This window comes from Indicator indicator, chromosome 24, assembly GCF_027791375.1.
Source record: "Indicator indicator isolate 239-I01 chromosome 24, UM_Iind_1.1, whole genome shotgun sequence".
NCBI lineage: Eukaryota > Metazoa > Chordata > Aves > Piciformes > Indicatoridae > Indicator > Indicator indicator.
Genome location: NC_072033.1, coordinates 14,653,413 through 14,674,682, shown reverse-complemented (window position 1 = coordinate 14,674,682; position 21,270 = coordinate 14,653,413). Strand labels below are relative to the sequence as shown.

Here is a 21,270-nt window from a genome sequence, read left to right as displayed (position 1 = left end):
ACACAGGAACACATCCAGGTGGGATTTGAATATCTCCAGAGAGGGAGGCTCCAAATCCCTGTGGGCAGCCTGTTCAGTGTAAGGGTTTGGTAAGGATTAACTTTACTCACTCACAATTAATCCTGTCCAAATACAACAGAAAGCTTCAGCATGCACAGCCTGCTGGACTGGGTCAGGATGCAGCTTCCACCCAGTCTGATCTGCTCTCTGGCAGTGCACACCACCAGTTGCCTCACAGGAATGTGCCTGAGCTTCACCCCAGCAAGTGAGGCACCACCTTGTAGCTGATGCTGTGCAAGACTTGGCAGCTCTCTGAGCAGTCTGGTTCGTGATAAATGCTCCTTGTAGTAATCCCCTTCTGTCCATTTGGTGTCTAACATGTCATTAGTGGGATCTGCAGAAATACAAGGTGCTGTCATCCCAGCTGAGCTGTCTATGCTGGGACTCCTCCTGCCCTGGCTGTGGCTGATGTAACACTCAGCATGATGGCTGACCAAAGACTGCTTCCTTACTGGGCATTTCCCAAGCTGGATTTCCCAGGTCATCCATTCTCATCCATTTTGTCTTGTTTGGGACCCTCTGAAGTTCCTCACAGCTTTTAGTCCTCAGTAATTTAAATAGCTTGATGTCTTGGACAGCTTTTGTGCCCTAGAATCATAGAATAGAATCAAAGAATCAGTCAGGGTTGGAAGGGACCACAAGGATCAGCCAGTTCCAACCCCCCTGCCATGGGCAGGGACACCTCACACTACATCAGGCTGGCCAGAGCCTCATCCAGCCTGGCTGCAAACACCTCCAGGGATGGAGCCTCAACCACCTCCCTGGACAACCCATTCCAGGCTCTCACCACTCTCATGGGGAAGAACTTCTTCCTCAGCCTGAATCTCCTCACTTCCAGCTTTATTCCATTCCCCCCAGTCCTATCACTACCTGATATCCTGAAAAGTCCCTCCCCAGCTTTCTTGTAGCCCCCTTCAGATGTTGAAAGTCACCTCGGAGCCTTCTCTTCTCCAGACTGAACAGCTCCAACTCTTTCAGTCTCTCCTTATAGCAGAGCAGCTCCAGCCCTCTGCTCATCCTGGTGGCCCTTCTCTGGACACCTTCCAGCATGTCCAGATCCCTCTTGTAACAGAGGCTCCAGACCTGGATGCAGTACTCCAGGTGGGGTCTCAGCAGAGCTGAGCAGAAGGGGAGAATCACCTCCCTTGCCCTGCTGGCCACACTTCTCTTGATACAGCCCAGGATCTGGTTGGCTTTCTGGGCACTCCTTACATTGCTGCTGCTTCAAAACTTCACCTAGGTATTGGCAAAGTTGTTTCCACTACAGCTCTGATGTGGGGTCTGAATCTGAAGGGAGAATGATCCATAAGATCCTTCAGCATCCCTCTTGCCTAGATGTTCTCTTTATAGTGCCTGGGGATTCTTGTTTTACAGGTCCAAACACAAAGGCATGCAAAATGTTGCTACCTCTAAAAGCAGAAGCCTGAGATGTTCTCTGAGCATTTCATAACCAAGTGTCTGTTTACAAACATGGTGATAAAAGCAGGCAGGCACACATCTCAGTGTCCCTTTTGTTGTGTCTGCATTTCCAGCTCTGGCCTGGCAGCTCCATGAATTCTCCTTTTTGGGAGAATCTCTTGTTTCTTTAGAGCAACACAAAATGCTGCCACTGTACCTTTTCTGGGTGTCTTCTGTAGTGAGCAGTACCTACCTTCCACATTGAGTACCAAATGGCAAAGCACTGCAGCCTTGGGGACAGAACCAAGTGATCTGAAACTGCCAGCTTGGGCTGGTTCTGTTTGGTTTATTTTGGTGGGTTTGCTGTCTTTTGGTTTGGTTTTGCTTTGCTTTGGTTTGCTTTGCTTTGCTTTAGTTTGCTTTAGTTTGGTTTGTTTTGGTTTGCTTCAGTTTGGTTTGTTTTGTCTTGTTTTGTTCAGAGTAATAATTTCTTTGACTGCCTGAGTCAAGGTTCTAGAAACTTAGATCAGGAGAAGAGAATGTTGGGGGAGAAATATTCCCCATCCTGAGGACTGATTTGAATGTGTCTCAAGACTGATTCACACAATCACAGGATGTTAGGGACCAGAGATCATCATGTCTCATGGCAGCTCACTTGATTTTTTTTTTTTTTTTTTTAGTTTTGTTTAATGTTTGATCAGTCAGAATGAAATGATGCCTGGGGCAGGCAAGCTCAGATTTAAGCTGCATATTTATAAAGGGAAATACTGATAATTAGCCATACATCAATTTCCACTGGCTTTGGAAAAAGCTGTTTAAATCCTTCCTGGAGGCACTTGGACATTTGTCTTGGTAACACTCATTAGTGTAATTATATCTTAAAGCAGGAAGAATCTTTATTTCTTGTGCACACCACTGACCACATCTGTGTTTTAGCACTGAACCTGAGCTAGGTGTGGTTGCTGAGGGCAGTTACTGCTGCCACCCTGAGAGCCCAGCAACCCCCAAAGCTTTCAGGCTGATGGACAGGCATCAGGATAGGTTAGAGGCTGCCCTGCTGGAAAGCAGCTCCACAGAAAAAGACCTTGGGGTGCTGGTGGACAGCAAGTTCTCCATGGCACAACAATGTGCTCTTGTGGCCAAGAGAGCCAATGGGATCCTGGGATGGATCAAGAAAGGTGTCCAGCAGGGCTAGGGAAGTTCTTCTGCCTCTCTACTCTGCCTGCTGAGACCACAGCTGCAATCCTGTGTCCAGTTTGGGGCTCCCCAGTTCAAGAGAGACAGAGACCTGCTGCAGAGAGTCCAAGGGAGAGCCATGAGGATGCTTAGGGGACTTGAGCATCTCCCTGTGAGGAGAGACTGAGAGCCCTGGGGCTGTTTGGTCTGGAGAAGAGAAGACTGAGAGGGGATCTGATCAATGCCTATCAATAGCTGAGGGGTGGGTGTCAGGAGGAGGGGGCCAGGCTCTTTTGGGTTGTTCACAGTGATAAGACAAGGAGCAATGGGTTCCAACTTGAACATAGAAGATTTCAGCTCAACATGAGGAGAAACTTCTTCACAGTGAGGGTGACAGAGCACTGGAACAGGCTGCCCAGGGGGGTTGTGGAGTCTCCTTCTCTGGAGACTTTCCAACTCCACCTGGATGCATTCCTGTGCAGACTCCCCTAAGTGATGCTGCTCTGGCAGGGGGGTTGGAGCTGATGATCTCTTGAGGTCCCTTCCAATCTCTGATATACTCTGTGTGTGACTGTGTGTGTGATTTTCCTTTGGACAGCAGCCTTCCTTTACAGGCAGCTCATCAAGGTGAGACCACTCCAAGCTCATGTGACAAAACACAGTGTGAAATAAGTTCCTGGATTGTATTTCAGGAGGAGCACTGCAGGGGCTGGAATGGTTTGGTGGTGGCTGTGTGCTCCTTGTAATGACAGGCTGCATTCTTGCAAGCTTTAATGAGCATTTGTGCAATTGCATTCCTGCCTCAAGGCCTTTTCAGAGGCTCTTGAAGGATTTGTGTACCCAAACTTTCCAAAATCCCTCCTGGCTTAGCTGATAGCTGCAAAGCTACCAAGTTCCACTCCTGTGCCTGCAGAAATCTGAATTCCTTTGTGTCTCTGTGTGTCCTTTTCAATCTTCATTCCAGTCTCTCTGGACTGACTGGTTTTGACAAGCTTCCACATCCCTGGTAAATAATGTGTGGTAAATAATTGTTGTAATAACACAGGAGCTTACATGTTTGGGAGGTTGTGTTGGCTTTAATTCAAAGAAATTTAAATGAGGCCTCCATTTAATCTGTGTCAAAGGGTCAGTTTGTGTCCATGGAACATTCTTCCTAGGGGAAGTTGGGACTGCATTGCTGGACAGTCCTAGATGTTGTCAGGAGGCCAAGGTCAAATTATCTGTTAGGAATGTGTTGATCTTTGCTATTTTGGCTTGGTAATTCTGGAAGGAATAAATGGGCACAGCACTGGACACGTGGGTGGCATAAAGCCTTCCTCAGGGTGGAGGGTGAGCAACTTTCTGCAGCTTTGTGGAATGAGGATCATACAATCATAGAATCATTAAGGTTGGAAAAGACCTCCAAGATCAAGTCCAACCTTCCACCCAGCACTCCATGACCACTAGACCATTTCCTGAGGTCACACAGGTACTTGTTTTTTTCACACCTCCAGGGATGATGACTCCACAACCTCCCTGGGCAACTTATTCCACAGTCTCACCACCCTCATACTGAAGAAATTCTTCCTCAGCTCCAGTCTGACCCTGCTCTCCCTCAGCTTCAAACCATTCCCCCTTGTCCTGTCTCTAGACACCCTCAGGAGAAGTTCCTCTGCAGCCTTCCTGCAGGATCCCTTCAGGTCCTGGCAGGCACCTCTAAGGTCCCCTTGGAGTCTTCTCTTCTCCAGGCTGCACACCGCCAGCTCCCTCAGCCTGTGCTCACAGCAGAGCTGCTCCAGCCCTTGCATCATCTTTGTGGCCTCCTCTGGACTCACTCCAGCAGCTCTGTGTCCTCTTTATGCTGGGGACACCAGAACTGGAGGCAGGATTGGAGGTGGGGTCTCAGCAGAGCAGAGTCAAGGAGCAGAATTATCCAATGATTTCCAGTAATAGTTCTGTTCATGAAGGTCCCCCAAACAGGTTAAGGAATGAAAAGCTGACACAGTGTAGGGCATGGTTCCTTTTTATTCATTTCTGCTCCTGTCACATCACTTTGCTTTTGGCTGGCTGCTCTGCATCTCCCTGCTCCATCACTTCATCCCCTTCTGCTGCTTTCCTGGTCACACATGGAGGCAGAGGTGTTTTGTTTGGCTGTCAGGGAACCAAACCATTTCAAAGCAGGCAGGTTGGAGCCAGTGTGAAACACCACACCTTGAACAAGGGCTGGAAGTGAGGGCAGGCAATGGGGCACAGACTTAAGGAGATCCTGGTGAGAAACAACCCTGAGCAAGTCAACAGCCACAGTGTGCAACAGGGGGCAAGAGATCGTAAGCTGCAGGCACCAGTCTCAGAGACAGAACTGAGCTGATGGAGAGGTTAGATCAGTGAGCAGGGCCCACATCAACCATCACAAATCCCTTAATGTCTGAAAAGTGGATGCAAACCAAGTCCACCTGAAGCTGCCTGGTGCCACTTTTATAGGGAATGATTTCAAACTGGATTGTTGAGCTCTCCAGGGGGCCCATTCTTGCCACACTGAAAGAGAGAAGACATTTGTTAGCCCAAGCAGCTGAAGGAGTTTTGCTTTGTGTCCTCCAGAGTGCCTAGTTCTAAAAAAGTAAGAAAAGGAAGAGCCAGAGTCAGTGGCTGCTGTGTTTGTATGCTCCTAGCACAGGTGGATTTAACCTTCCATGCTCATTGTCCCTGAAGAACTAACCAAGCTGGCACAGATGTGGGGAAACAGCTGCAGTTCTCAACCTGTGATAGGGATTGTGTCTGGAGGGCAAACATGGAGCACCAGAGGTGATGAGAAAGGTGTCTGGAGGAGTCAAATCCAACCGTTTGTGTTCCCCTCAACACTCACAGCATTTACAGCACCCTGGGTATGCTCATGCTAGATTTTGGTGTGGTAAACACAATGACCTGTTGATTTTTATGTCCACAGCTGTCCAGCATAAGGAGACTGATAGCAGCACCAGCAAGCAGAGAGTGGGAGCAAAGGGCCTCTGTGCTCTGAGTACCTCTGCTGAGGTACAGAAGCTGGGCAGAGCCAATGCTGGTAGGGCAAACTGAGAGTCAAGGGCAGAAGCTAGACCTGCATTTGTCTTCAATGTAAATGAAGCCTTGGTGACTCACATCCAGATTGATCTTCTGCTGTGTTGGTTTGTTTGTTTTCCTCTCACAGTTTCTTGGTACTAAACTCCCCCAGCATAAATATTTTGGAAACTTTTTTTTTTTTTTCCTCCCAATAATAAGCAGGGAAGAGCTAGGAGAACAATTTCTTGCTGCTGTGATAGCAGTGGGCACATTTTAAAGCCATTTCATTGCAGTCTGTGTCCTGACTCTTTAAGTAATTTACTATCTGAAGAAGGAAAGATACCCTCACTTTGAAGGACTCTTTGGGTTTCCTTTTGCAAACCACAAAATTAAGAAAGTTTTTTTTTGTTGTTGTTGGTTTTTTTTGGGGGGGGGAGGACGTTTTGTGGTTTTGTTGTTGTTTTGGGTTTAATTTTTATTCTATTTTCCCTTCCTATCATTCAGTCACCAACTGCAGCACTTTGGAGTCACATGCTGTCAGCAAAAGCAGGCACTGCGCTCCCTGAGCAATCTGTAATTCAGAGGAGTGAAAGGAGAGCACTGCCTTGGTGGTGTTTTTGTCCAAGCTTGGTGCAGACAGAAGTCAGGAGGTTAACAGAATCTCTTTAGCACCACCCCACCACCACCTTTTATTCCAGGGGAATGAGTTATCAGCCAGACAGCCTTTACATACCTGATTCTGAGCTGCTCTTGGAGCAGGCCACTGCCTTCTGCTCTCAACACACAGTCTGTCACAGTTTCAGACAGTGGGTTAGTGAAGGTCACCTCCACATTGACAGCCTTGTGTACCACTGCTGGACCCAGGACCTAGAGAGAGAAAAGATTCTCCTCAGCCACTGCTCTGGGCTCACTTCTTCCTTAGGGTTTTGTCTTTTCACTCCCATTGCAAACCAAGAGCCCTCTTAGGATCTCCTGGGCACGAGGAGGCCAGCAATTAAGACACAGAAATATTGAATCAGCCATCCAGGGTGGCTGAGAAAGAGCAGGTCCTACCTTGTAAACTAGGTCAGTGTGCTGTGTGATACTCCCCAGAGTGAGAACAGAATGGGAACACAAATACTGACATGGGATAGGTGACTGCTGCAGGCAGCTCAACTCACATCAGCTTTAGTTGGGCTAAAGGAGAAGCTTTAGTATTAGAGAACACTGAAGGTGTGAGACAAAGCTGAGTTTTGCTGTCTCAACAAAGAAAAAAAGACTGCCAAGTAGCAAATAAAGGTATTAATGACCTTCTTTTGACTGATTAATATTAATTAACATAATGGAGAAGTCCAGCACTCCCATTGCATTTCCCTGTGCTGACTGTTTCAGCAAACAGAGCCATAAAGCCTTCTTGAAACTTAGTCACTGAAGTGATTTATTCAGGGGCCTGAACTCTGTGAGCTGACTCTGTGGCTTGCATGATACAGCAAAGAAGGCTTTTGTAAAGTCTCTCTAGAATCTGCTGTTCAGAAAGTGCCAGACCTCCAAAGGTGAAAACCTTTTCACCCCTGTGTATAACTCTGCTTTTCCTGCATGCCACTGAGAGAACACTTTGGCATAGATAATCTAGTCTGGAGGCTCTGAAGGACTCTCTGAATTCTCATGCTCCTCCTTGTTGTTCACAGGACAGAAGCAGAGAGCTTTTGATCCCATGTCTGGCACAGCAGAACTGTCCAAACCAGTGAATTTGTGTGGGTGTGATGGGCCATGCCAACACAGAGCTGTCCCCTGGCATGGCCTCACCTCTAGACTGAGAAATGCTTCTTGCCCATTACACAATATCTGCCAGAAGACAATCTGAAGTGTAAAGGAAAGCCTCCAACGGTAATTGTTAGTCATTTGGGAGGATGTTACAGGAGTTGCAAGGTGCCATGCTTCCTCAGAAGGTGAAACAACTTCCTTGAGTATGGTTACTAATGAGCCTCATGGCCCCAGGCAGTACCAGCAAGTCACTGAAGAAGTCTCTCTTAAAAAATCAGGCTTCCTAAATAACTGGAAGGGAATGATCAGACTTCCCTGGCCAAGGTGAAGGCCTAGGGATGGACTAGATCTCTCTGTGTCTCTGAAGGTGATCTTACTCTGTAGTCCTCATAACACTGACAGCTTGATCAGTACCTCATCAGCAGGCACTGGCAGCAATCCCATAGCACAGCTGTGCCTTGGAAGGCTTTGCTTTGCCTTCCTGCATTCTCTGGTGTCACTTGTGACTAGGGCAGCAGGATCAAGTCACCCTCAGGCACGGCTTCACTTCCCACACTCCTTCCTACGACTGCTAGATGGAGTAAGGATTCTAGCTGCTGCTTCTCAACAGGTCTCTGTAGGGACACAAAGGGGAGTAGCTTTTACCTGGATGGTGAGCAAAGGGTTCTGAAGTACAATGTCTTTTTCCACTAGAAGTGAGGCTCCCTGCTTGGTTTCACATAGAGCTGTCACTAGGATCTTCCTGTCCTCCTTCAGAGAGTCTTTGTACTGGGTGTAGGAGATCTTGAAGGGAACCTCTTTTGCTGGAAGAGAAAGAGAAACAGAATTTCCTCCCTCTTCCTTCCTCTCTGCCTGAGTGCCAGCTATCTGTGATGTGTCTGGCCTCTAAGGAGCCAAGGATGCTGTCACCTGGGGCTCTCCATTTGTGGGTGTCCACAGCCAGCAGACAGGAATGATGCTCAGAGCTGACTTCTGCTTGCCTTCACGTCAAACACTACATGGTCAGGTACCTTTCAGCAGACAGTTCTGAGGGTGGATGTTTGTGGCAACCCTGCTGGTGCCACTTTAATGCATTTATGCTCCTTCTTTGCAGAGAAGGCAGAAGTGAAAATGGGGGGGGGGTGGTGTGATTTGAATGCCCTTGCTCTTCAGCCTCTGCCTTAAAGAGGGTGCACAGCGTGGTGGGCACATGGGGACAACATGTTCTGCTGCTGGGGCAGTGGAAGGAGTTAGTGTGTGTTGGATTTTAGCTTGAGAGGGTCCTTACAGTCATCTGTGGCACATGCCTCATTTTTCAGCACTGCCCCTAGAAAGGCAGAGCAAAGGCCACTCTCTGCAGGTGCTGTCACTCTTACACTCCTACTCCTGCAAAGGACTTTGGTCATGTTTCCCAGTTTAATCTGTGCTTTGCTTCTGGGGAGCTGGTAGCTGAGTAATCCCTGGTGCATGTCTCTGAGTTGTTCTCTCTTGCTCAAAAGAAGAGATCATCACCTAGAACTAATAGTGGCTGTGCTGGGCTCAGGCAAAAGGTCACCCAGCTCAGTATCCTGTGTGACAGCATCCAAAAGCAGAACAAATATATACGTTTCCCTTCTGTGGAACAGCCTTAACCTCCAGCTAATTGCAGGTCATGCACTGCTCAAGCCATTCATTACTTCCCTGTGATCTTGTCAAACCCCAAAGCTATGCCTTGTTCTAAGCTGTGAGAAGAGACAAATCACCTTCTTCAGATCCAAGTCCAGGAGCCCCAGACCTTGTTCTAAGCTGCGAGAAAAGGCAAATTACCTTCTTCTGATCCCAGTTTAACAGACCTAGACAGCTGCAAAATCTCTGCCTTTGGTTTTCTTGTGTAGAGAATGGCTGAAGCCCTCAGTTTAACCTTGATGGTCTTGAAATCTGAGACCAAGTTCCTGAGTGCCAAGGTAAGGAGGATGTCCTGGCCCATGACAGGAGGTGCCTCAAGGATCAGCTTCCCTGAGATGCTGGGTTTCTGTGCAGGCTGTGTCCTGTTTGGTCTTCTGCGTCTCCTGATTTTGGTTCTCTTCCCAGTGCTTCTCACACCCAGCAGCTTCAGAGCTTTCTTATACACCCTCCTTTCTTTGGGGGATCCTGCTTGGGGAGATGAGGTGCTCAGAGAGCTCACTGCATACAGAGCAATGGAGCCATAACTGCTCTCAGTAAATACAAGTTAGGAAAGCTGAGGAGGGCAAAGATACAGAAGAGGAGAAGCAAAATCTGACCTCAAAGCTAATTGTGCCACAAAAGCAAATGAGGGTATGTGGTCCTGAATGCTGGAAGGTAAAATCTGCCTGCCAGCTTTAGCCAGCTGTTCTTGGGCACCTCTCAGAAGCTGTGAGCAGCATAGAGCTCAGTTCTGTATAAGGTGGGGCAGTTACCATCTTCCTTGAAATTAAGAAGGATGTAAAAATCCTTTTGGAGAAGTTGTCCCCAGGCAGCTGCCCAGGATGGCTCTTGCTGCTTGTCATAATAGAAATACTTCCACCAGCTGCTCAGAACAGCTCAGAGTGTGTTTTACAGAAGCAGCTTTGGCTCTGTGTTGCATGCACTTGCATTTCATCCAGGACCACAAGGCCATATTTAGTCACTCTCAGCTGACAGTGAGCCCTAAGACTTGGAAAATTCACAACTAATTAGCTCCAGAAGAAGTAAAGAAATTAAATCAGTGCTCCATCCAAGGAAGGCAGTAATTCTTTTCACTTCTGACCATCAGAGGCAGGACAACAGTTCATAAAGGCTTTACCTTCTGGGTATTTGTAGTTGGCAGTGACATCCACACGGGAGTTGGTGCCCACTGCTTTGGTGCTGATAAATTTTCCAATCTTCCTAGTATCAGAGTAAATTCTCTCTTTTCTTTTCTTGCTGTAGTGAATCCAAGTGACATAGTCAGCATTCACTGCTGCAAACACAAAGGAGCTGTCGTAATCCAGGTTCACATCCCCTTCCTTAATGGCTCTGGTGGAGGCAGGGCCACACTGATATATGCCTGTGTGAGAGAGGAGTCACAGAATTGTCAGGGTTGGAAGAGACCTCAAGGCTCATCCAGTTCCAATCCCCCTGCCATGGGCAGGGACACCTCACACCACAGCAGGTTGCTCACAGCCACATCCAGCCTGGCTGCAAAAACCTCCAGGGATGAGGCTTCCACCACCTCCCTGGGCAACCTGTGCCAGTGTCTCCACCCTCACAGGGAAGAACTTCTTCCTAACATCCAATCTGAATCTCCCCTCACCTTCTCAGGAAGCATGGCACTTTGCCATGACTGCCTGTCGGGAAGGAACACCAAGCCTCATGCTGACAGCAAGAGGGAGAAGTGGTCACTCCAGGTGCACATTTAGAGTGCATTGTCTCCAGGTGTGTGTCATGGCCAGAGATCCCACCGGCATTTCCTAGCAAAGGTGGGAGCACAGAGGAGGCTGTAGGGGTAACAAGGTGTATGCAGAGCTAACACTTCTTATGGTGTGTGCTCTGTGAAGTGATCTAAGCCTTCCAAGCTTGCAAGGCTGTGTGCTGAGCTGTCTAGTAAAGGCAGAAGAGAGAATGAGAACCGAGCCAGAAGTACAATCTGACTTAGGAGATGTATGTCAGCAATGCTGGGAAGAACCAGGAAACTAAATCTGGTCAGCTGAGCAGTGGGCAGTGGGAAGCAGTTTGCCTGGAGTTTGATGGGTTTTACAGGGCCAGAGAAAGGACTCTTTTGATGGAGGTCATCAAACTGGAGCAAGAAAGTTGTATCTGGAATTGTAAATAAAACCAGAGCCAAAGTGTGAACCCAAGTGCTGGCCTTTGGCCACCCACACTGGCTACCTGCTAGCAAGATTTTTTTTTTTGTCCCTTGTCAACAAGTGACCTTTCAGACAGTGGCTGTGAATAGTTCAGGGAGGGGGACAGACCCAAATTTGTTCCAATCAGGCTGTGCTGTTATTTTGGTATGGGAGGAGGACATCAGTGCTGTGAGCAAAACCCATTCTATGTCACTTGGTTTCAGAACCAGAGAACAGTTTGGGGCTTCTTTCATGTTGCATGCACAGGGACATCTTCCTCCCCATGCCAGTGTATCCTGCAAAATACAGCAGGAAGATTTTATTTCCTGTTCCAAACATTTTGGTTCAACTCTGTGACTATAGGCTCTAAAATCTTTACTAAAATGTTTTTGTTTTGCTGCTAAATCTATCCAATGCAAGTCAATAAATGTGTCTAATGCCAGCAATGTGCTCTTCCAGCCAGGAAGGCCAACAACATCCAGGGCTGTATTCAAGAAGACCATTGCCAGCAGGTCAGGGGACATGATCCTTTCCTTTTGTTCACTTCTGGGAAGACCACATCTGGAGTGCTGTGTCCAGCTCTGGGCTCCTTGTACAAGAAAGATATGGACACGTGGGAGCAAGTCCTCAAAAGGGCCACCAAAATGCTTAAGGGATGAGAGCTGGGACTGTTCTCCCTCCCTGGAGAAGGGAAGGTTTAGGGGAATCTTAATCAAGGTGTATAAATACCTGATGGAGGGTGTAAAGAGCACAGAATCAGACTCTCCTCAGCAATATCCAGTGTAAGGACAGGTGGCAGTGGGCACAAACTGAAAATTCCATTTAAATGTAAGAAAAAAAATGGTTTTCTGGTCAAACTTGGCAACAGAGAGCTTGTGGAGTCTCCATCTTATGAATCATTCAAAACCTAACTGGAAATGGTCCTGAGAAACCTGCTCTGACTGCCCCTGTGCTGAGCAGGGGGTTGGAGTAAACAGAGGTCCCTTCTTTAGCTGTTCTGTGTCGCTTTGTGAGGCTGCACAGCGTTAGGAGCTAAGACAAGCAGAGGTGAGCTGAGTGAGCTTAGGATGTGCTGGCTCTTGTGGAGACAGAAGGTCAAAAAGACTAAGGATTTACATGCTGGTAGCAATCCAGAGGCTGGTGGAAAAGCACCCTGCAGGGGATTGATGTTGGGTATTGGCTGTCCTGTGCACCCAAGTTAATGCTGCACCTGCAGGGAGCACCCAGAAGAGACTTGTCCTGCCCTTTCAGTGGCAGGCTTTGGAAATAACAGCTATTACCTTTGCTTTTTTCCTGGGGTGTTGCATCCAGAACCTGCCATCCATCATAAAAAGAGCCAAGATCTCTTCTAATGAACCAGCTTTCATTCCACACATGGAAATTCCTGTAAGGAAGGTAGAGCAGGGAATCACTGAATCGTGCAATTATACTGAAAGCTTTGGTACATTTCTGGTGCAGGGTAAGAAGTAACTTAGGGACTTCTGAGAGTGCTCTGCTGTAGGAATCAAGGCATATAATATATATGACATCATTTTTGAGCAAGAGATGAATCACTTCTCAACTTTTTTTTCTTTTTTTAAATTCAAATTTTTGTACAGCAGAGAAATCAGCTGTGAGAGCTTGCAGTTGGATGTTGAATCACAGTGGTATGAAGCATCTCCTTTGTTCATTCTGTAGAATGATGAAGCTGGCTACGTGTTGCATTCCTGAACCTCTGCACTGTTGATGACTTGGTGTCATCTGCGAATTTACTGATGACTGACTCAATCCCCTCATCCAGATCATCAATAAAGATGATAAAGATATTATAAGGATAAAGATATGATCTGGGTGAGGGGATTGAGTCAGTCATCAGTAAATTCGCAGATGACACCAAGCTGGGAGCAGGTATTGATTGATTAGAGAGTAGAAGGGCTCTGCAGAGGGACCTTGACAGGCTGGACAGATGGGCAGAGTCCAACAGGATGGCATTCAACAAGTCCAAGTGCTGGGTGCTGCACTTTGGCCACAACAACCCCATGCAGAGCTACAGGCTGGGGTCAGAGTGGCTGGAGAGCAGCCAGGCAGAAAGGGACCTGGGGGTACTGGGTGACAGCAGCTGAACATGAGCCAGCAGTGTGCCCAGGTGGCCAAGAGAGCCAATGGCATCCTGGCCTCTATCAAGAATAGTGTGGCCAGCAGGAGCAGGGAAGTCATCCTGCCCTGTGCTCAGCACTGGTTAGGCTGCACCTCAAGTCCTGTGTCCAGTTCTGGGCTCCTCAATTTAAGAAGGACATTGAGAGACTTGAATGTGTCCAGAGAAGGGCAACAAGGCTGGGGAGAGGTCTCGAGCATAAACCCTACAAGGAGAGGCTGAAGGAGCTGGGATTGTTTAGCCTGGAGAAGAGGAGGCTCAGGGCAGACCTCATTGCTGTCTACAACTACCTGAAGGGAGGTTGTAGCCAGGAGGGGGTTGGTCTCTTCTCCCAGGCAACCAGCACCAGAACAAGAGGACACAGTCTCAAGCTGTGCCAGGGGAGGTTTAGGCTGGAGGTGAGGAGAAAGTTCTTCACAGAGAGAGTGGTTGGCCATTGGAATGTGCTGCTCAGGGAGGTGGTGGAGTCACCATCCCTGGAGGTGTTCAAGAGGGGATTGGACGTGGCACTTGGTGCCATGGTTTAGTAGTCAGGAGGTCTTGGGTGACAAGTTGGACTTTGATGCTCTTTAGGGTCTTTTCCAACCTTATTGATTCTGTGATTCTCTGGTGTGCAGCTTTAGATCACAGGAAACATGAGGCTGGGGTGGTTTTTCAGGAGCATGAGTCAAGATCTTTTAGCTAGAGGAGAATATAATGGAAGGAGTATTAAGAAACCAAATCGTGTTTACCACACGCTGTCTTCACTCAGGTGCAAGGTCTTTCCAGAAGCATCAATGTACTTGTCAATGCTCAGATTTATGTTCCTGTCGTGGGCAGAGTTGAAGTTTGTAATAACTCGAGTAGGTATTCCCAAGGATCTCAGAACTGCAAGACAGAATTCCATCAAAGTGCTGTACGCCTGTGTTCCAGACAGAGGAAGGCTCTTTCTGCTGCTCCTGGCAGAGCAGTCTGCTGGATGTGTTTTCAGTGAGGGAACAAACCCTCAGAAACTTCCCTCTCAGCTATTATGCAAGTCACCCCCACCATGTACAACTGCTCAGAAGACAGTTCCATATTCTTAGCTGCTGTGTGCTTTCTAAGAGTTAGATTCCCCCATTCATTTTAATCCTTCATTCTTCACCCTGGTCTCTCTAACTTTCTCCTGGTGTTTGTTTCTCTGTTACCTTCTTCTTTTTCCTCTTCCTCTCTGAGTTGTATCTTCCCATTGCATTGTTTTTCCTTTGCATTTTCCCCAGTGACTCTTGTCCCTCAGAGCAGGTCTGATTGGAAACCGCCAGGATGAAATCCTTTTCCTGACTTAAAGCTCCTCAGAATCATGGTTTGATTTTTTTTTATGTCACCAGTAAGTAAGACACAACAGCAGAAAACTGGATTTGTAGGGAGAAAGGCTGAAAAGAGCACTGGTTGTGTGTTGAATCCCTGCTCTTTTCTTTGCAGCCTGGCAAACTGCTTTGCATTTTGTTTGCTGACTCTCAGTGCTTGGGTGCATGTGGCAGTTTTAGGCTATGCCTAGGAAAACTTCCCACAGATTGAGCAGAAAAGTGATAGAATGTAAGTAAGTCACCACTGGATGTCACAGGGTCTAAGTAATCTCATTGGTCTGATTGCTGACATAGAGTTAGTTGTGTAAACTAAATCTTTCTCTTCTCTGCTGCTTCTCTCCAGCAGGTATTGGCTGGTAGCTTCTGCTGGCTTGCTGACCTTGGCTGCCTTTCTTTGTTGTGGCTAAGTACTAACAAGCTGCTCTCTGCTTTTCTCCTCTCTCTTTTTTCCCTTCTATAGAGTGAGGGAAGGGAGCAGGGAGGGGGAAGATGTTAGTAACTCCCTGGCTTTGTCCAGGGAGGGGTTCTTGTGTCGTTTATAAATTGTAAATACACGTGAATATTGTCTATTTTCTACATATTCATTGCATTTCAAATTTCTAGATTGTAGTTTTGCTTGTGAATACAGCTTCATTTGCTTCCATCTGAGCTAGTCTGGCAGTTTTATTTGGGGGGGGGTGTGTGTAATTTCAACCCACCACAGTGCAGCATTGCAACCTGTGGCTGTTTAGAATAGCAGAGAAGCAACCCTCGGTGCGTGAACCATATGGGTTCTGCGCCCTCTCTGTCAGAGCTCAAACACCTTCAGCCCTCAAGTGGTGGTTAAAGATACAGAAATGCTACCAAGCATTTTTCATTCCCTCCTGAGTACCTGTGCACATCACTCCTGCAAAGACCCAGCACTGGCCGTAGCGGACAGGTTTGTACCTCCTGCGGTACCACTGGCGCAGGATGGGGACACTTCCACTCCACTGCAGGGGGTTGGTTCCCGAGCGGTAATTCCCTCTCCACTTCCCTTCCACCACTCCTTTCTCGTCATTGCTGTTAACCTGGAAGAGTCCTCCTCGTGACACAAAAATATTTACAGAAAGGGAAAGAGGCAGAGATGGTCCTGCTTGTATCCCTGTCCTCACTGCCTCAGAACTGAGTCTTAGAATATTGTCTGCAAGCCAAATCAAGTGGGAGAGTCTGATCAGAGAATCCTAGAACGGCTCAGGTTGGAAGGGACCTCAGAGCTCATCTCCAACCTCCCAACCATGGGCAGAAACACCTCTCAACTAGATTCAGCTGCTCAAGGCATCACCCAACCTGGCCTTGAACACCCCCAGGGAGGAACCAGCCTGTGCAGCCTGTTCCACAGTCTCACCACCCTCATACTGAAGAACTTCTTCCTCAGCTCCAGTCTAGCCCTGCTCTCCCTCAGCTTCAAACCATTCCCCCTTGTCCTGTCTCTAGACACCCTCAGGAGAAGTCCCTCTGCAGCTTTCTTGCAGGATCCCTTCAGGTACTGGCAGGCAGCTCTGAGGTCTCCCTGGAGCCTTCTCTTCTCTCTTTTTTTTTTATGTAATTTTTTTAATGTCCTTTTAGTAACTTTGCAAATCAAAGCAGAGTTGTTTACTCCATGTTGAGGCTGAAACTGTGTAAAGTGAGTGCTGTCTAAAAGGGTGAGAAGGGTCCCAGCTGTAAAGCAGAAGTCTCAATAAGGAATGTGGTGGTGCACAGAGAACTTTGCAGTTGCCTGGCTGTGCACTTTGGTTTGTGGGGATGGGGAAGTACTGAGAAGATGTCACTGTGTACTGAAGGAAATGGGTGCAAGCCTTGTAGAATCAATGCCCCTCAGGTAACTGACACTAAACACACACTCAGAGTAAATGCCTCCAGACCAGCACTGTTTCCCCAATGTATTTCATGCTTCCCCTGGTGTGTGAAGAGCTTAGCAAATGAATTCAGAATGGACTCCCCAAATCCCTGACAAGCTCTAATTGACTGACAACACCTTTGGCATGCAGCATCCCCCCAAAAGTTCTTGGAAACTTTTCCTCAGCCACGAGCAAACCTTTTGGAAGAGGACAAATCCAGCCCTGGGGGTATTTTGCCTTGAGAATAAATCTCTCTTTTGGCCTCTTCTCTAGCTAGTTTTTGCTACTCTGAGGCAGTCACACTGGGTGTGTGTGGGGGTTGTTAGAGGTGCTTTGTGCAGCTGTCATTAATTGATGACTTTACCATGGCACTGACAACCCTGCTCACGTAGACAGGGCTGCTCCGCTTGGAGACATCAGCAGCTGGATCCTGGCGGTGGCTCAGGCTTCGATCCAGGATAGCCAGAGAGATCTCCAGGATTCCCTCTTCAAACTGAAATCCAAACAAGCACTATGTTAAAGGTTAAGCTGCCCACCTATTTTCCTTCTCTTAGCAGAGGCATTGAGCTGCTGGCTTTCCACAGGATTTTAAAGGCAACGTGTTTATGAGCATGGGCTGGGGCCAGAGCTGCTAGCTCTTCATCAAGACATTACACAGCCTGATGGAACAGACAAGACCACTCCAGGTCAGGCTCAGCAGGCTTTAAAGCCTTCCTCCATCCTGTCATGCCCCTATAGGCACCCTTCTGTTATGAAAGCTTCACTCTTACGGGCTGCCTTCACCTCATCTCAGATGATCTGAACTGAAAGAAACCAACAAAAAAATATTATTATGGATGAGGGTGGCAGAGACTCTGTGTTGGGACTGGGGAATGCCAAAGTGTTTGCTGTGTGGATGTTGGTCAGGCAAGGACCTCTGCTTGGTGAGACCCCACCTGGAGTACTGTGTCCAGTTCTGGAGACCCTAGTACAGGAAGGATCTGAATGTGCTGGAGCATGTCCAGAGAAGGGCCACAAGGATGATCAGAGGGCTGGAGCTCCTCTCCTGTAAAGACAGACTGAGAGAGTTGGGGTTGTTCAGTCTGGAGAAGAGAAGGCTCTGAGGTGACCTTCTTGTGGCCTTCCAGGATCTGAAGGGGGCTACAAGAAAGCTGGGGAGGGACTTTATAGGGTGTCAGGTAGTGAGAGGACTGGGGGAATGGAAGAAAAGTAGAAATGGGGAGATTCAGATTGGATGTTAGGAAGAAATTCTTCCCCATGAGGGTGGTGAGAGCCTGGCAGGGGTTGCCCAGGGAGGTGGTGGAAGCCTCATTCCTGGAGGTTTTTGCAGCCAGGCTGGATGTGGCTGTGAGCAACCTGCTGTAGTGTGAGGTGTCCCTGTCCATGGCAGGGGGGTTGGAACTGGATAATCCTTGTGGTCCCTCCCAACCCCAACAATTCTATGATTATATGATGCCACATCACTCAGAGCCAGAAGGCAGATGTGGCCTTTCTTGGTTTATTAGTATGGAAGTGGCCAGACTGATCAGGAAGGTTAATAAAAATGCTGCTTGTGCAACTGCTGCTGCAGCTGCAGGGCATGAAGTGGTCAGGGATAGCTCTGACTGGTCCCACAAGTTGCAGGACAGCTGCGTGACTACAGATGGGCTGCAGTCATGTCTGTATTTGTGGCAGTTCTGCTTTTAACACCACATTGATTTTCAGCAATTCCAGCTTGAGTTGTTTCAGTTTGGGATATTCTTTTAACGTCTTCTGCCCCATTACTGAACCAATTGTTTAACTCTTTAGGTTTGCTCTCCTCCCAGTACCTAGAGGTTAATGCTAGAATGGTTTCCTTTGCCCTTTGTGAAGGTGAAGGAGTAAGTAGAATTTAAGCAGTTTGTCTAATAGCCCAAAGAAAAGCTAAAATTTTGCTTAATTATACTTCTGTATCAGCACAACAGACATGGGAATGAGCCTGGTGCTGCTGCTATTTATTGCTGATCAAGGCACATGTCTGCAAGAAAATCCTAAGTGGGAGAAGAATTCTCCACTCTCACCCTGTGAGGCAAGGATTCTGTCTCCTCAAAAGCCTATTTATCTGTTATTCTTATTTTCAGAACTGTGGAAGGGGTGGTGCTGTTTACCTGTCCATAGTCCCAAGCTTCTTGTTCAATGCATTTTTCCAGCCCCTGGAATATGATTCCACTGTCGTTCAGGACGTACTCCCGTCGCTCCTTTTCCTTAGCCATGTAGACGTCATCATCTGGAAGCAGGATGAGAGAGGCTGGCTGAGAGGGAACTTCTCTTGCTGTAATTGAAGCTCCTGCTTCAAGGGGACTTTCTGGGGAGCAGGTCAGGCTGACTCTGCATCGGGGCTTAGGACTCCTCTGTAATCACAGAGTGGACAAAAGAAGGCTGCAGTTGCTTTGAGGGGAACCAACCAGGCTCCTGTCCTTGCACCAGCTTCAGTATATGTCTTGCTGGTAGGTGGTGGAATACTAACACTCAGAGGGAAATAAAGGAAACAGAATAAATATATAGAATCATAGAATCAGTCAGGGTTGGAAGGGACCACAGGGATCATCCAGTTCCAACCCCCCTGCCGTGGGCAGGGACACCTCACACTAGATCAGGCTGGCCAGAGCCTCATCCAGCCTGGCCTTAGCCACCTGTGAGGGGTGGGTGTCAGGAGGTGGGGGCCAGGCTCTTTTGGGTGGTTCACAGTGACAGGACAAGGAGCAATGGGTTCAAAGTAGAACATAGAAGATTTCACCTCAACATGAGGAGAAACTTCTTTGCAGTGAGGGTGACAGAGCACTGGAACAGGCTGCCCAGGGGGGTTGTGGAGTCTCCTTCTCTGGAGACTTTCCAAACCCACCTGGATGCATTCCTGTGCAGACTACCCTAAGTGATGCTGCTCTGGCAGGGGGGTTGGACCTGATGATCTCTTGAGGTCCCTCCCAACCTCTGATCTACTGTGAGACTGTGATACCTCCAGGGTTGGGGCCTCAACCACCTCTCTGGATAACCAGGGTCTCACCACTCTCATGGTGAAGAACTTCTTCCTTGTACTATTTCCTGCCTCTGATTCCTTATTTGAGAAGCAAGAGGCTAGGTCTTTGCTGCACAGAAGCACAATGCTTGATCCTTGATGTTGAGCAAAAAAAAGCCTTTCTGTAGCTGTGCCCATCAGCTACATGCTTGACTGTGACACCCACATCTCCCAACTGAGGCAATCAGGGATTTGAAGGATATGATACATCAAAACATACTTGGACACCAGGGATTGAAGAGTAGCACAAAGTGTCCCAGGGGTGTTGAGGAGACCTTGTTCCCAGAAACAGTCTGCAGTTTGAGTTTGTATCGTCCGATGACAGCGTTGGCTGGGCTGACTATCGTGAAGTTCATGCAGCCAGGCTCACTGGGCTCTTGGGTTGCACTCCAGCCACTGGCATCCTCCTCAGAAAGGTTAAATACGGCCTTGGTCTGCTGTGATTCTGATGGAGCTGGTCCTGGCAGAGGGAACAAGGACAGCAGTTCTGAATTACAGCTGAAGGTGACAGACTTTAATTCACTCTCTGTGCTCCATCCTCTGCAACCCTCTGTGCTATGTGCACAGCTCAGTAAAGGGAGTGCACAGAACCAGGCTGGACAAGTGAGGAGGCAAGACTGGTGTCCTGAAAACCTGGCACTTCAAACAGGATGGGCCAGGCACTGGAGTGCACATTTCCTGGAGGGTTAGCTGCCTGGAGAATTCTTTTGAGAAAATACAGATAGGAGTGAATGGGGTCATATAGACTGTCCCAGTAATAGGGAACACATGGAGCTCATCAAGGGGATTTTAAACAGGTGAAATAGTCAGGAGAGGTGGTAAATAGGGGCTAGAGAGGGGGAGTTGTGAGATGTTCAGGGACCACGGTATAAAGACTATCTGCAGTGTTGCAGGTAGGTCCTCAGGAGCAGGGATCCAGGCTTGTTTTAGAATGAAGGTGACACAAACCTTTCTATTAATCATTATCTTAACTCTCTGTTGTCTTAAGGTGAGAACTGAACCTTAAAGTGGGACCTGCTAAGCCTAAAAGGACAAGGAATCCTGACTGATCCAAGGCAAAGCTTAACATGATGCGTGGAGCTGCCGTGACTTGGACGTGGGGTGAGTAGTGTGGAGAAGTTACCTGTGCTTGCAATAAAGGTGAAGTTTTCTCCAGCCTGGGCTGTGCTTTTGAGGTTCAGAGTGATGCTGAAGGCCTGCCCTCTCCTCAGGATTGCTTCTCTGCTGCTGTAGTCAGAAGTGTGGTGTGCAGCTTTGTTCAGTTTGGGGTGCCAGTTGACGTTTGTTATTTTCAGGGCTAAGACAGACACAAGGCAAGTTCATTTAAAATGTTGTTCCTTCCAACTTGTGCATCTTTTCAGCTTGTCTAATGGAGTAATTTTATTAACTAGAGCTGCAGTTCTAGACTCTGGGGAGTATAGAGCAGAAGGGTCCACTGTTGTTATTAAACATTGCAAACCAACAGCTTAGAGGAATGGCTAAAATAGCTTTTCTGCAGGCATCCCTCAGAGACAGAGAGACCCCTTCTGACAATTCATCTTTGATTAAAAAACCCTAAACCAAACTAACAAAATCTCTGTTGTACTTAGACAATACTTTATTAAAGGTCAAAGAGACTCTTCCAGTATGTTCCTGCTCTTCTTCTATGAGGATCTCTTGCTCTCAGACATGCTAAAGAATTATTTTTCAGCTTAGAGAAGAGAAGACTCTGGGGACCAGGGAAGTCTCCAGGAAGACCTTAGAG

The 21,270-nt window shown here is 47.8% G+C and overlaps 1 protein-coding gene across 1 annotated transcript; it reads right to left on the bottom strand.

Moving 5' to 3' along the window:
• Positions 1–4,994: 4,994 nt before the first annotated feature.
• LOC128974968 (protein-glutamine gamma-glutamyltransferase 6-like) lies at positions 4,995–20,827 on the bottom strand (the record flags this gene model as incomplete). Its single annotated transcript, XM_054391746.1, has 12 exons — positions 4,995–5,148; positions 6,383–6,516; positions 8,038–8,195; positions 9,178–9,501; positions 10,154–10,396; positions 12,455–12,558; positions 14,040–14,175; positions 15,505–15,682; positions 16,857–16,985; positions 18,619–18,737; positions 19,747–19,986; positions 20,650–20,827. Coding segments are annotated over 12 exons (2,097 nt in total), but the record flags the coding sequence as incomplete, so codon positions are not given.
• Between the last annotated feature and the right edge of the window lie 443 nt (positions 20,828–21,270).